General features: G+C 39.8%; 2 protein-coding genes across 2 annotated transcripts; both read left to right on the top strand.

Annotated features, from left to right (window-relative positions):
- Nucleotides 1-1,935: 1,935 nt before the first annotated feature.
- RIMOC1 (RAB7A interacting MON1-CCZ1 complex subunit 1) lies at nt 1,936-5,798 on the top strand. The gene is made up of 6 exons (XM_054003306.1): nt 1,936-2,005; nt 2,317-2,417; nt 2,805-2,948; nt 3,343-3,474; nt 3,835-3,949; nt 5,381-5,798. Exons 1-6 carry the CDS (start codon nt 1,936-1,938, stop codon nt 5,668-5,670), a joined length of 852 nt encoding a protein of 283 aa, XP_053859281.1. The 3' UTR covers nt 5,671-5,798.
- Nucleotides 5,799-5,896: 98 nt separating this feature from the next.
- FBXO4 (F-box protein 4) lies at nt 5,897-13,809 on the top strand. The gene is made up of 7 exons (XM_054004352.1): nt 5,897-6,073; nt 6,210-6,445; nt 8,070-8,290; nt 9,276-9,351; nt 9,861-10,039; nt 10,871-11,046; nt 12,100-13,809. The coding sequence occupies exons 1-7, from the start codon at nt 5,897-5,899 to the stop codon at nt 12,187-12,189; spliced, it is 1,155 nt and encodes a 384-aa protein (XP_053860327.1). The 3' UTR covers nt 12,190-13,809.
- The last annotated feature ends 358 nt before the right edge of the window (nt 13,810-14,167 follow it).

Below are 14,167 nucleotides of genomic sequence, written 5' to 3'. Positions count from 1 at the left end.
TTCCTTTGATGAAAAATTGCATCTGAATACCAACCATGCAGGAATGAACAACAATACATATCCAATCAAAACACTGATTTCTTCTATAAATCAAATCATTTTGGGAAGAAAACACAATTTTTCTTTTTAGGTTCTACTTTTTTTGTTGTATTTAATCTGTGTGGTAACTCTTTCATAAGACATAAGACAGATAACAGCAAAAATAACTCTGCCTGGAAGTAGACAGCTTTTCACTTTTAAAGTACTCCAGTAAATGACACTTTATTTTTGGGGGATGCAGGGAGGGGGAGGCTTGGTGAATGATTGGTTGGTTGGTTGGTTTTTTTAGGTACTTTGGTGGAACATAGGCAGTGACAGAATGAACAGCATATGACCTCAAAATGGGAAAAAGTCTTTAGTCAATTATTCTTTCAAAATATTCAAGTTGACAAAATTCTCAATATTGTGTGAGTTTGTTTTACATTGCTAGAATAGGCACTGGGGTATTAGCTTTTTACAGATAGATAAAGATACGGAGAAGGCTAGGGAAACAATACCATAAAATGTAACACAAAGTATTTGATGATTGCCTGTCAGATAGTAGGAAGATGTTGTTAAAAATAAAAGGAAAGCTTACAGTTTTCCCCTCATATATGCAAACTCTTTATTATTTATGAAGTTCATGAAAAGTATTATTAAAAGCTGGACAAAATGTTGGAGCAACTGCTTCATTTCTCTAATCGAAGGTATTTAGTTTCAGGATTATTTAATATGTTTTTACGGCTGTGCTTCTGCATTTTAAGTAATTAAATGCTAAAATGTAGTTTAAAAAAAAAACAAACCCATTTATTGAAAAATAAGTCTGGGCTTGATCTTTGCTGCTTTTGTTTCAGTTTGTTTTATGGGTAACACCTATTTTGCAGTGAGGCTGGAAAGCATACACTGATAGGGGTAAAACCCCAGTCCAATTTTTGCAATGGAAAAGGACCTGGGGGTGCTGGTGACAGCAGCTGAACATGAGCCAGGGTGTGCCCAGGTGGCCAAGGGGGCCAATGGCAGCCTGGCCTGGATCAGCAATGGTGTGGCCAGCAGGAGCAGGGCAGGGATTGTCCCCCTGTGCTGGGCACTGGTGAGGCCACACCTCAAATTCTGCTCTGCACCCTGCAATTCAGGAAACATATCGAGGTGCTGGAGCAAGTCCAGAGAAGGACAATGGAGGTGGGGCAGGGTCTGGAGCACAAGTCCTGTGAGGAGCACAGCTCCTGAGGGAGCTCGGGGTGATTATTCTGGAGAAAAGGAGGCTCAGGGGTGACCTTATCACTCCCTACAGTTGCCTGAAAGGAGGCTGTGGCCAGGTGGGGGTTGGCATCTTCTGCAGGCAACCAGCGACAGGAAGACGGGAAATAGTCTCAACCTGTGCCATGGGAGATCTAGGTTGGACGTAAGACTGTTTCACGAAGTATTTAATAAAACACTTCACAAAACATTGTTTCAAATTGCTTCACGGAAAGGGTGTCCCTGGAACTGTTTAAGCAAAGCCTGGACGTGGCACTCAGTACTATGGTCTGGTCGACACGGTGATATTCGGTCATAGGTTGGATTCAGAGGTCTTTTCCAAGTTGTAAATTGATTCCGTAAATTCTGTAAACAGAGGGTCTCTCCCCGGGGGACAGACAGGGCATTGCAGACGCGACCCTTCTGTTATCAAAGAGCTTTCACGCCCACACAAGCCCAAAACTGCAGTCCCCGCCAACAATGCGCGCAGGGCGGGCGGGCTGGCGGTGTCCGGCCGGGATCGGGGGCCGGGTGTCCCGGCCGGGTCGGGCGGCAGCGGCACCACCAGGCCCCGCTGCCCGCTGCCCGTTCCACGCTTCCCCGGAGCCGCCGCCGGAGCCGCTCCCGCCCCCCGGGCGCGCGCTGCTGCGCCTGCGCGGACGGGCCGCGCGCGGGCCGGCCATGGCGGCGGCGGCGCTGCGGCCGCGAGTGGCGGCGCTGGGCCGGCGGCTCGGGGCGCCCGGGGCACGCGGTGAGCGGCGCGGCGCGGCGGGGGCGGGGGCGGGGGCGGCGCGGGTGGCCCGGAGGGCACGGGCGGCCCCGAGGGCATCTTCGCAAACGGCGTGTGCGCTTGGGAGCATCAGAGCCTGGCCGCGGATGGCCTTAATTTAGTCATGAAAGGTGCGGTCTGACAGGATGACTGGCCTGCTTCAGTGCTGTATTGTTCAGCCGCTCTTGTAGATGTCCCAAGGATGGATGATAAAGCCATATGGAAAAGGAGCGTGAGTAAAGCTCCTGCTGAGTGCTCATCGGTGCTAAGGGAGCATTGTGTTCTTCCCTCAGATATCTTTTTAACGAAAGGCTCTGCTAATCTGGACAAGTTGAAGGACCTCTGCAACGAAGGGAAGGAACATCCTTCCACGCTTTTTCAGCTATATACCCAGGTATTTGTTATGGACATCAAACTGCCTTTCAAGAAAATGTGTAGGATGTGGGAGACGGTTGGGTGTAAAAAAGGCAGGCGGGGCAGAAAGGCGGCTCCATAAACTTGGGGGTGTATGGTGAGCGTCTGTGAAGCACAGAACTGCTTTTGACTTGAATAACTTGGAGTCATTCGTGCTATTACTTTGGGGACAGAAAGGGATTTGGCTTGATATTCACCATCACTCATCCTTCAATACTTCTAACCTGCACATTTTGTCAACTAGATGTTAAAAATACCTTCAAATTGCAATGTTTTATAAACTAACGTGTTTTCTATGTTACAACACACCATCCATTTGATTATTTTGATGGTAGCATTTCTATTTTGCATGTTCTTGTTTTTATAGGCTGTCCTAGACATTACATATTTTGAGGAAAACCAGCTTGTGGATGAAGATTTTCCAGAAGAATCTGCCTTGCAAAAACTTAAAGAACTCATTTCTGTTCTTTCAGAACCAGAAGACCTAGTGAGGGAATGTGGCATAAAAGAAGTGAGTAGTCAGAGGGTGAGTTATTTAATTATTTAAAAACAAAAAGTCTGAAATGGGACATAGTGTTTATATTTTTGATGGGCAGAATTTAAAATATTTTGAAACATTTTCAAGTCTTTTTGTTATTTAAATAGTGATTCCTGAAAATATTGTTTCAAATGCCTTGTTGTGTGCTCGGAATTTCTCTTGCTAACATTTCATGATTCCACAGGCAGTTAACGCTTCTATTTGACCTACAGTGTTAGGTTAGGCTAGGCTTGTCTCTCTGAGTGTTGCTGTCAAACACAGTCCCTGAAGTAAGAGATTTACGCAGTGTTTGCATGTGTGCCAGTGCTTATAAGTAGTTCAGGTGGTTTATTTTTGTGTTAGACCAGTTTGTTGGATTTTATTTCAGCCCATCAACATCCTCGGTGCAGAGTTGTTAGAATGTCTTTACTGGAGAAAAGGAGCCCTGCTTTACATGTATTGCCACACAGTAAAAGAAAGGAATGAATGGCTACAAGAAAATGTTGCCACATTTAAAAAGGTAAAGGAGATGAAAATGTTCTATGAGCTTGTCAATACAGCTTTGAAGTTTGGCTCTTCACTTTTAAAATATGGCTGGGTTTTTTGTTCTGTTTTTTGTTGTTGTTGTTTTTTTTTGTGTGGTTTTTTTTTTTTTGTTTTTGTTTTTGTTTTTTTGGTTGGTTGGTTGGTTTTTTTTGGTGTTTTTTTTTTGGTTTTTTTTGGTTTTTTTTTTTGTTTGTTTGTTTTTGGGGTTTTTTTTGGTTTTTTTGGGTTTTTTTTTTTTCTTTAATTAGGATTTTGGGGCTTCATAGGAAGAAGTATTTCTGCATATCATTAATTTAACGAGAACTTATTTTTCCTCACTTTTAACTGTACTCAGTGTCTTAATGATGGAGTTCAGTACTTGATGAAGATGCTTAGCTTTAGATGCCCTCTTCAGCTAGATGAAGATATCTCACTTCAAGATAAAGACACAGCTAGATTACTCAGTGAAGGTAAAAAAACCCAAAAAATAACTCCAAAAAACCTTTTAACCTACTCCTGTTAATAACTGCTTTACTTTATGAAATGCTTTTTTGTGTATTTTTATTGTTTGACCTGTTTATGTTCAAGACTTAACAATTTTTAGAACAAGAAGATAAATAAATGAGGCAAATAAGCAGGCAAGAGTGCCTCCTGCTTTTCTTTTTTGACTCGTGAATTTTAGGAGGTGTCAGTGCTCATTTTCCTGGTGTTTTATGAGTTCACTGGAGGGAGGTGAACTGAGGCAACGAGTGTTTGATGCACAGTAGTGTTTTACATTGGCAGTGTTTATACACAGTATTTTATTGTGGACCATCCAGTTCACAATTGCCAGATGTTGAAGGCACAGATATGACTGCAGAGGGTGCCAGAAGTTCACGTATTGATCTTCCCTTTTAGCTATAGGACAGCACAGGTACAAACACAATTACAGACTTTTTGCAGGTAAAAACTATAAGCAGAACTGGTTAGATTTGGCAAGTGTTCTCTGTCACCACTTTATGTAGCTTTATATAAATTTCATTCCTGTTGAGTGTTTCTAGGAGGATCTTAGGCTGCATCAGTGTGATGCGGGTAGGGGGATACAGCAGGAGGGGATTTGTAAGGTAAACCACCTGGTGCTGAGGACATGATGTCCATGTTGAGCACACTCAAAAACAGCTCTACTCTGACTTTAGCAGGATGTGCAGCACCTTGTTTAATTTCATCTGAAAGTGGCATTGCTGTTATATAGCTCCATAATGTAAAGTCAAGTTGTAGATTTATTTAGCAGGTTTTTTTGGGGTTTTTTTGTTGTTGTTGTTTTGTTTTTTGTTTTTTTTTTTTGTTTGTTTTTTTGGTTTTTTTTGTTTTTGTTTTTGTTTTTTGTTTGTTTTTTTTTTGTTTGTTTGTTTTTTTTGTTTTGTTTTGGTGTTTTTTTTTTTGTTTTGTTTTGTTTTGTTTTTTGTTTTTTTGTGAAAGACACACGTGTGCCTTTGAATTCAAATACTAATAAAGCTGCTGCTGGCTAACCTGAGTTAAGATGACCTCATACAGTATCTTTTAGGCTTAAACTGTGGGAGGCACAGAAATACTCCAAAGTAAATATGTACAGTCGTGTCTGTGCTAAAGAGACTGTAAAGAAATACTGAAATTCTATGAGATAATTAGGCAAACACAATTACAGAAATAATATTTATATGGCAATCTTAAAAGATTTTAACATTATGGAGGGCCAAACTGGACAGAGAAATGAGCATGGTCTTGATCCATGGTTTTCTTCTGGACATTATATAGTTATATAATTATATACTTATACTGTCTTTTTGGAATTTTCTTCCCTATTGTTACTGAAAAAGAATTAATAAGCTGTGTACTTGCTTATAGCAGAAGAATAAAGTACTTGATCTAAATTATTTTTGCAGGTATATTTAGTGACACTCACTTATTGGCAATGATGTACAGTGGAGAAATGTGCTACTGGGGACTGAAACACTGTGGAGAAGGGAAGCTGGAAAACCTTGAGACATTAGATCCTGTGTCTAACAGTGACCTGGGCAGCAGATCACAGAGCATACTGCTGAATTTCCAAGAAACAGGAATAAACATGTTAACAAAATATGTGGCCATATGTGAGGGACCCTTAAAAGGTCAAGGATGGAACACAACAACTGCAAAGCAAATGCTACATTACTTTGTGAAATCTCACGGCTAAGATCCACTGCATTGTCTGTGCTAGAAGAAAACTTGAGGCATCAAAGCACAGGCTTCGTCACTGACTTCTTTTCTTTTTCCAACCGAAATGTATACTTCTGTTGCATTAAAAACACGTATTCCAAGGACTCCCGGCCTGCGGTCCGAAGTGCAGTGCGCTGTTGGGGTGTGGGTGCGGAAGCCACGCTGGGCCAGCGGCCCGGCGCTGCCGGAGCGGGGGCGGTGCCATGGCGGCGGCAGCGGAGCAGCGCGGCGCCGGCCTGGAGGCCGCGGTGCGGGGCGGGCTGCGCGTCCTCCGGGAGCGCTGGATGCGGGGCACCCGCGAGCGCGGCGGCACCGCGCCCGCCCCGCTGCCGGCGCCCCCGGACGGCGCGGAGGGAGTGAGCGTCCTGCAGAGGCTGCCGGTGAGCGGGGCCCGGTGGCAAAGGGCGGGGCGGAGATGTAGTGGGGGGAAGAGGGGGCAAAGCGCTGCGTCCCACCCCGTCCTTCTTCACTGCTGAATTCGGGAGTCGTTAAACCGCTGCTCTCAATGGTTTTCAGATCGATGTGCAGCTCAACATCATGTCCTTCCTCTCGCCCCAAGATTTGTGCCGCTTAGGAAGCACGAGTTGTTACTGGAGGGCAGCTGTGCAAGACCCGTTGTTATGGAGGTATTTTCTCCTGCGGGATCTCCCCTCTTGGATATCTATTGATTGGAAATCACTTCCAGATGAGGAGATTTTTAATAAAGCCTTTTCAGATGTCAGCGACAATGCACTGTATGATTACATGGCAGTGTAAGTATCTCCACATTATCTTACATGACTTCAAGTGTGCTTACAGCAGTAGTATTCAGCCCACAGGCATGTTTCGTATTTACAGAAATAAAGCTCTGTTGTAAGCTGCTGTTTAAATTTTGATGTGTCTCAAATCCGTTGTTTATTTTGGAAATGCAATTTCCTGTTGCTCCATCGTTTGGTCAGCTCTTTCTTTTTGGAACTCAGCAGGAATGTAAAACATTGTAAAAAACACAATGCCAATGCTATAAAAAGTTGCAGGTTTTTGTAAACTGTCTGTCTACTGTGGCACAGAAATACTGCATACTGTTGATCTTGGTATAGAAGTGTTCTTTGCTCTCAGTGCCACAGCGGTATTTTCATAAAAGTACCAAGAAGTCTTCAAACTACAGCAAATGAAATGAATCTTCATTGTTTTTCATCTTACTTGGAAGACCTAATAATAAAAAAGTGCACAGAATGTGCACAGAATAACAAGTTGTATTGTTTTAGGTCTGATTGTCAAAGGCTGTGAGACAAAGACTGGTTTCTGCTAGTATAGTTGAAAAACACATCAACACAACAAATATGTTTGGATGATTGAGAAGAACTCTTAAAACAAGTTAGTTTGTGGTGATTTCTTTTCTAAACTTCATTCAGTTCCCTTGATTTGCAGTAGTCATCTGTGGATTTGTTTGGGATTCTCGATTTATTTGCAGTTACATTTTCCAAAGATGGTCCTTAACACTTTGCTTTGTGGTAAGTGCATTAACTTCTGCAATCTCTGTACCCTCCATCCCCTTTTAATAGGTGAGAACAGTACACCCAGAATTTGATCTGCAAAATATGGACTGATTTTGAAATTGGATTTAAATCTGTTTAGGTCTGAACCACCAATTTGAAACACCTGTCACTGATTTCCATTGTGTCTGTGTGCACTTAGCAGTTTTTCTGATCTCAACTGAAACATTTCAGTGTGGGTATAAAGCAGCCCACATTTGATGTTTCCTTGAAGAGCTTTGTTCAGCAGCAGCCTGCCATGACTCCAGAAGCAAACTGAAGCTGCTGCTCTAGAATGTCTGACTGTTTTTCTTCCCCTCAATTACCAGTCTTTCCATGCCTTCTAGCATCCACACCAAACGAGCATATAAGTTTGCAGGAAACACTTGTCTCCTTCCACAGCTTGCATGCTCTCTACCTACAGGGAGAATGTTTCTTTTCAGGTGGTTACTTGTTATAAACACAAAAGAATTTAATTAGGGTTTAAAATGCACTCACAATGCTCACTTTTAAAATTATATTTTTAATGTGACTCTTCTGCTTTGATGTTATTTTACCTATATTGTGTATTCAGTGAGGATGGGGAATTTGTGATTTTTGTTCTATTTTCAAATGAACTGAAAGATCTGTAGATAGAAGTATACTGAGGTCCAAATCGTCAGTATTAAGATGTCAAAAGAACTGATGCTTTGCCTGCTTTTTACTGGTGCTTGAAACCATCACTTTGGAACTTCATAATTTTTTACCTATGCTTTGAGTTGTACCAGTAGCAAAGCATAAGAAGTGTGGGACCTAAATTAATTTGTTTGATTAATACCCCTTTTGTATTTTGTGTTTAATTTCTAGTTACATCTATTTTAAACAGATATAGAAGGAGCTGTCCTCGGGGTAGAAGAAGTTTGAAATCGAGCCGTCCCCGGTATGGGACTGTGACTTCATTTTTGCAATCACTGGTCACTCAGGCAGAACCTCGCTTTGCTATGTTTGGGCCAGGTTTGGAAGAGCTGGACAATTCTTTAGTACAAAAGATGATGACATGCCCAGAAATTCTGCTGGTAGCTGGCTTACCTCATAGACAAATTCATGGTAATGATGGTTTTGGCTTTTGGCCTTCTTATTTTGTAAATAGATCCAACACAAAAAACTTTGAGGAAGAAATGAATGGAATGATTTTTTGTATCCTTAAAATTCAGTAGAATCATGGTAAAAGCAAACCATTTTCTCTCTGATTTGTTCAGAAGGCTAAATGCAATGAACATTTGGGACAAACTAATCACTTCAGTGAATTCATGATTAAATTTGGACATTGTCAGAAGAATCATTTTGCTTCTTGTACTTCTATTTTCATCCAAAATCCCATGTTACTGCTGCTGTTGTGATCAGTAAGTGCAGACAGGCCTTTCTTTCAGTACTGCTTGCAGTAAGTGGCTAAAAAACACATTTGTGATTTTACACAGGAACTCAAGGCTGATCCTTATATGATTCATTATTCTGGTATCAAATGATGTAAATTTGACTTAGAAGAGTTAAAGGAGCAGGTGAGGGATTTTTTTGATGTTTAAAAGAGTAGCTTTGAAAGTCTAATTTGACTTCAGTCCAAGCCAGAGACAAAAATGTGTTACTTTTTAACTAAAGTTTATTTCATCATAGCAGAACTTGAATAATTAAATTATATTTATAGGAAGCATGACAATTATTTTTAGTGGGTTTTTTTATTTTTTTCGTATGTCCTTTTCAATGCAGCTTGTCGTAAGCAGACTGGAGCCTTTTCTATGCCAGTTCCAGCTAATAAATACAAATTTCTGATTTAGATTTCTAGATTCAAATCTAATAATCAAAAATATGGAAATGGTTTTAATACCACTGGCTAGATTTTCATGAAATTAAAAGTCTGATCAATTGGAGCATGTATAAAATTTAATTGTAAAATAGTAAATCTGCTATCCCTAGCAGCAATATCTAGGTTTGAATATATTCATTTTATGGCACCACTGGAATTTTTGAACTACCACTTAATTGTATTCAGTAGCCAAATAGCTGTAATCTCATAGATTCATTTTTTTCCCTGTAGGAATTGGATCAGGAGTCAGTTTCCAGTTTAACAGCAATCAAAAATTCAATATTGTGACATTGTATTCCACCACGAGGTAAGATAAGATCTGTTCTCCACCAAATGAAAAGTACAGTTTCTAATTTATTTCAGACTTTTCTTCATATTCTTGTCATGTGACTTTCATGTGCACTTCCTCATGCATGGCTATCCCTTATAAATTGAAGTTTCAATGCCTGCCTTTGCTTTTCCTTTCTTTTTTCAACCACTAAGCTTTCACATGGAAGTAATAAAGCTTTTTCAAACAGTATATGTACCAAAGGTGTACAACAGGTATATTACAGGTGCTTCTTCCCTCTTAATACCTTGATTAAGTCCCTTTTAAAACACTCAATGAACTTATTCTGGAGTGTATTTTCATAAGCATCTTGCAGTTTGCCAACCATCTCTGTGCACTCAGAAAGAAAGGAGGGCAGGAGGGGACAGGGAGAAATGAAACCATTTTTCTGGCTTGGCCCATTTTCCTGTCCCTTTCCTGCACGACCTAGATTTTCAAGACTCTGTTGTGGCATTCTCAGTTAATCTGACTACTGAAATATCTTTCAGTGTGGAAAGGAGGAGAGCAAGGGAGGAGCAAGCTGTTGCTGTGAACAAGATGTTTTACCAAGAGAACAGCACAGTAGGGAACCCGCAAGTCATGCACTACAGTGTAATAGCTCAAGTGAGGAAGGTGTGCGAAGTAGTTGATGGATTCATTTATGTTGCTAATGCAGAAGCTCATAGAGGTAAGGGGTTTCTCTTTATTTATATTTTGTGAATAACTGGAGTGTTAGATTACAAAGAATATGCAACACATGAAAATCCATGTTCTGATCCTTTCAAAATCTATTTCTTTATGTCATACCCTGCTGAAGAGGTCTCCTGTTCTAGACATTCTCTTATCAACATGTTAGGGATTGTGGCCCCTTGTTTTGTTTATGGCACATACTGATATGGTTGCTATCTAAATTACATGTGGGAAATTACATGGATTTAAAAAAAGCCCCAAGAGTATGTATAGGATAAACTTGAAAGTACATTGTTTGTGCTGTGGAAACAACCTTCAACAGGAAAACAGTAAAAATGCAATTAGTCTAAATCAGTTTAGTCCTGTAAGATGATAATCCAGTTAACAATTACCATAATTGTCTTTACATTCATCAGCTTTGAATGGAGGAAGAGAGCTATCTCAGAAAAGAGACAGGCAAAAAAACTTTGAAGGGATACACTAAGGGAAAAGTGCATTCAGTAGGGAAGGGCTGCTGACTGTGCAGTGTATGAGTGTTTCTGAATGGTGTTTTATGGTTTTGATCTCTGTGAGGTACTCAGAAAACACTCTGATGTTAAGATTGAAATAGGCTGCCTGTAGAATGTATGGAGATCTTTAACATCTAAATGTCATCAATATTTGTGTAACATAAGGGTAGATGAGTAAGTCTTGTGATAAGCAGAACAAGATCATTTGGCCCTTCCAGCCCACTGTCTAATTGCCTCTGAAATAAAAAAAAAATAACCAAAACAAAAACACCTTGTTTTTGCATATACTTAAGACTCATATATTAAAATTTGTTTCTTAGAGCATGATCGTCAGGAGGAGTTGGCTCGTATTTTGGCAATGATTGATCCAGCCCTTGGGCCTCCAAACAGACCTCTGCTGGTTTTGTCCTGTGTGTCTCACGTTGGTGTGAAAAGAATTCCATGTGTTTACATGGCACATCAGTTGCAACTAAATCTGCTGCATCAGCCTTGGATGGTACTTGCTCTTAAACCTTTATTTTCTGTTTTTCTGTGGTTTAAATTTAATTTAGGCTCTGAGTTTTCTTAACTATACCTACCTAACCGAACACTAGTACACGAGCTTTCCATTTAAGTGAAGTATCTTCTTTCTCTGGTGCTCCAAGATGAATTATTAGCCTGTCTGAAAACAAGGAGTTAAGTGACTTGCCCAAAAGCACACAAGAGACTTAAGATGGAGCTAGAATGTTAGGAAGGACAAATGATGGTCTTGAAGGGAGTAAGGAAGCTTCAGTTCATTTAAATATAAATTTCCTGAATCACAGCCTTGGACACAACATAGATTTTTGTGACATTTTTAAAAGACTGTTTACTGTCACTCAATTGATGTCTTCAGTTTTTGACAGATCAGTTTTCTACCTAGGATGTGAGGTCCTGAACCTGGTTTTTTATGTTTGTCAAACACAGTATCTATCACCCTGGTTCAGCCAGAACAGAATTAATTTTTGTTGATGTTCTGTAGCTGAGGAATAACTTAATCAGAAAAAAATCCTGATTTGAGGTAATTTCTTTGTTTTCATAAGGAAAATGTTTATAGGCTTTTTACAAAACATACCATTTATAATAGCCACTGCATGGGATATTACAAAATCTGAGTGTTAATGATATGCATAGAAGTCTGAAGCTCAGGGCATTTTTGCTTTAAGAGTAACAAGAAGATTTTTCAAGTGGATTGCCATCTGTAAAGTAAATGTAATCTTCCATAAGAGCTGATGATACAATTGATTTTATCAGAGTGAATTGATACTCTTAGTATCAAATTGAAAAAAATTCACTCTGATACTAAGAGTGAAAGCTTTCTTAACATGAGGAGGTTTTTTTTGTTTGTTTTCTTACTCTTATAAAACCTTTTTTTGTCTAAGGGACCTTTATACTAGTGATAAAAATTTAGATTTGATATGAGGTGTTTCTGACTTTACAGATAGACAGAAAGTGATATTAAGATACTGTTAGATCCTGTTAGCTGTTATCTCTAATACATTAACTTTTTCTTTTAATTTTGTTTTCACAGATGCAGGACACTGTAGCTGCAACTTTAGATGGATTGCTAAATGGAATTGAGTGGCTCTTGGAAGAAGCAAATTATAAAAGTGCTCAGTAGTAGGATTAGGCATTGTTGCACTGTATAAAACTTTCGGTATTTTCCATTTCAGTTGAAGTAAGAATCTTGTCCTTCTGCAAGAGTACTGTCAGAAGGGAAAACTAATAAGGCAAACCTGCATATGTTTCACTGCACATACTCAAATCCTTAACATATTTCCAACTATAGTCCTCAATTAGAAGTACAAGTAGGATTGCCTCGATTCTAGCTGTGATAAAGAAGTGATTTGGAGGGACAATCTGAGTGTTTTGTTTTGTTGTTTTCCTTTCTTTTCAACCAGAGGCCTTTAGAGTACAATCTTTTCCAATATATCTGATGGTCTAATATCTTCTGTAAATAAATATGTAATACTATTTTAATTTATCAGCACAGCCCTATACACATTTAGTAAATATATTCAGTGGAGATCTTTACAGTGACAGTTCCTGACCAAAGAAAATATACTGTAGGTTGTACAGTAGGAGGCTGACAGAAAGACTGTAACTCTTGATTTCAGAAAAGTGAGTTCCCCTGTGTTTTTCTAGAAAAAATGCCTAGATAAAAAGCAGTGGGGGGAATTTTCAGCCCAGACCAAATTTCTTAGAAGCAAACAAACACTCCTGAACAAATCACTCTTTGTTGTGATCTTACTTACTAGCCAACCACAACAGACTTCAGCATCTTTAGCTTTCTGTTGCACTGAAATCATTATCTTGAACTGGATATGCCTCTGATTCCATGAACAAATGTTAAATAGGATCATTTAGGACTTCATTGCACGCATAGACTATCAAGTTTCCCAAACAGTTGTGGCCATTTGCAGATGTGAATTATACCTGTCTTGAAATTTTCTACACAAATAATTTTGCAAATAATTTTATGAAAAGCAAAGCAACATTTTAAAGCTGGAATTGTGTTTTCCATATTGATGTCTTTCAGGATAGTCATCGTCTTCCACCTTTTCATGTTGTTATTATTGGGTGAATGTTCAGAAAATTCACTTGGATTTCTCACCAGGGCATTTATTTGCTTTATTCTGGGCTTTTTTTTTATTTTTCTCCTATCATCATGGAAATTCAAGTCTCTCACAATTTTTTCTTGGTACCTAGATAAATGATTGCGTAGCGCACATAAAGCTGTAACTGCCCTCAATCTGGGATACTTGGGTGATGATCAACACAGCCATGTCAGAAACATTCCATTCGAGAAGATATTTGGGAATTTTAATGAACTAGAAAGTATCTATTTTTTTTCATCTTTATGTGCAATTAATCCATTTTTGCAGATTTTTTTGGTGTGTCCTAATCAGGGACACATGGGAGTTTCAAGGGAAAATCCAGAAGAACATTACAATGAAAATTCTGTGGTTTGTCTTTTTTTTTTTTTTAATAAAGTGTGTGTGTTTTGCTCTTTAAAATAGAGCAGGCACAATGGATTTATGAGTGTTTGGGGTAAAATTCCATGCTTTGTGGCTGGGTGTATGTGATGTTTCTCCTAATCACATTAATTTCGTAGTGGTCTATATGTAGGGGATTGAATGCAGCAACCTGATTCTGTGTTAGCTGCTACAAATATGGAGGGATTATGGAAGATCCTTTTTCTACTTTCTTCATAAGGAATAAATACTTTTTAAAAGAATGACTCCGGGAGTGGGAGAATTTTTGCCATCCTTACCTGTGGGAGGGGCCCCTGGGCTGCCCTGGGAAGCTACCCAAGTATAAGTGAACTTATCCATCAGATGTTACGCCCTCCTGATCTATGTCAGTCAACAGTTGGTTTACTCCCCTGTTCCAGAAAGTTCACTGTTCTCGTTACCCCATTGATTCTTTCTGTAAAGCCACTCCTTTCCCCTCTCTCCATTGGTTCTGTGTATGTTACTCCATCCTTGTTCCTTCTCTTGGCCTTTCCCCTGTTGGTTCATTTGTACCCCGACCACTCCTACCCCCCCCCCCCCCCACTGCTGTGTGCCCTGGCCCCGCCTTCCCTCGACACTCTCGGA

Source organism: Vidua macroura, chromosome Z (genome assembly GCF_024509145.1).
Source record: "Vidua macroura isolate BioBank_ID:100142 chromosome Z, ASM2450914v1, whole genome shotgun sequence".
Lineage (NCBI taxonomy): Eukaryota > Metazoa > Chordata > Aves > Passeriformes > Viduidae > Vidua > Vidua macroura.
Note: the sequence above shows the minus strand (reverse complement) of the source record. Positions and strands in the feature narration are given on the sequence as shown.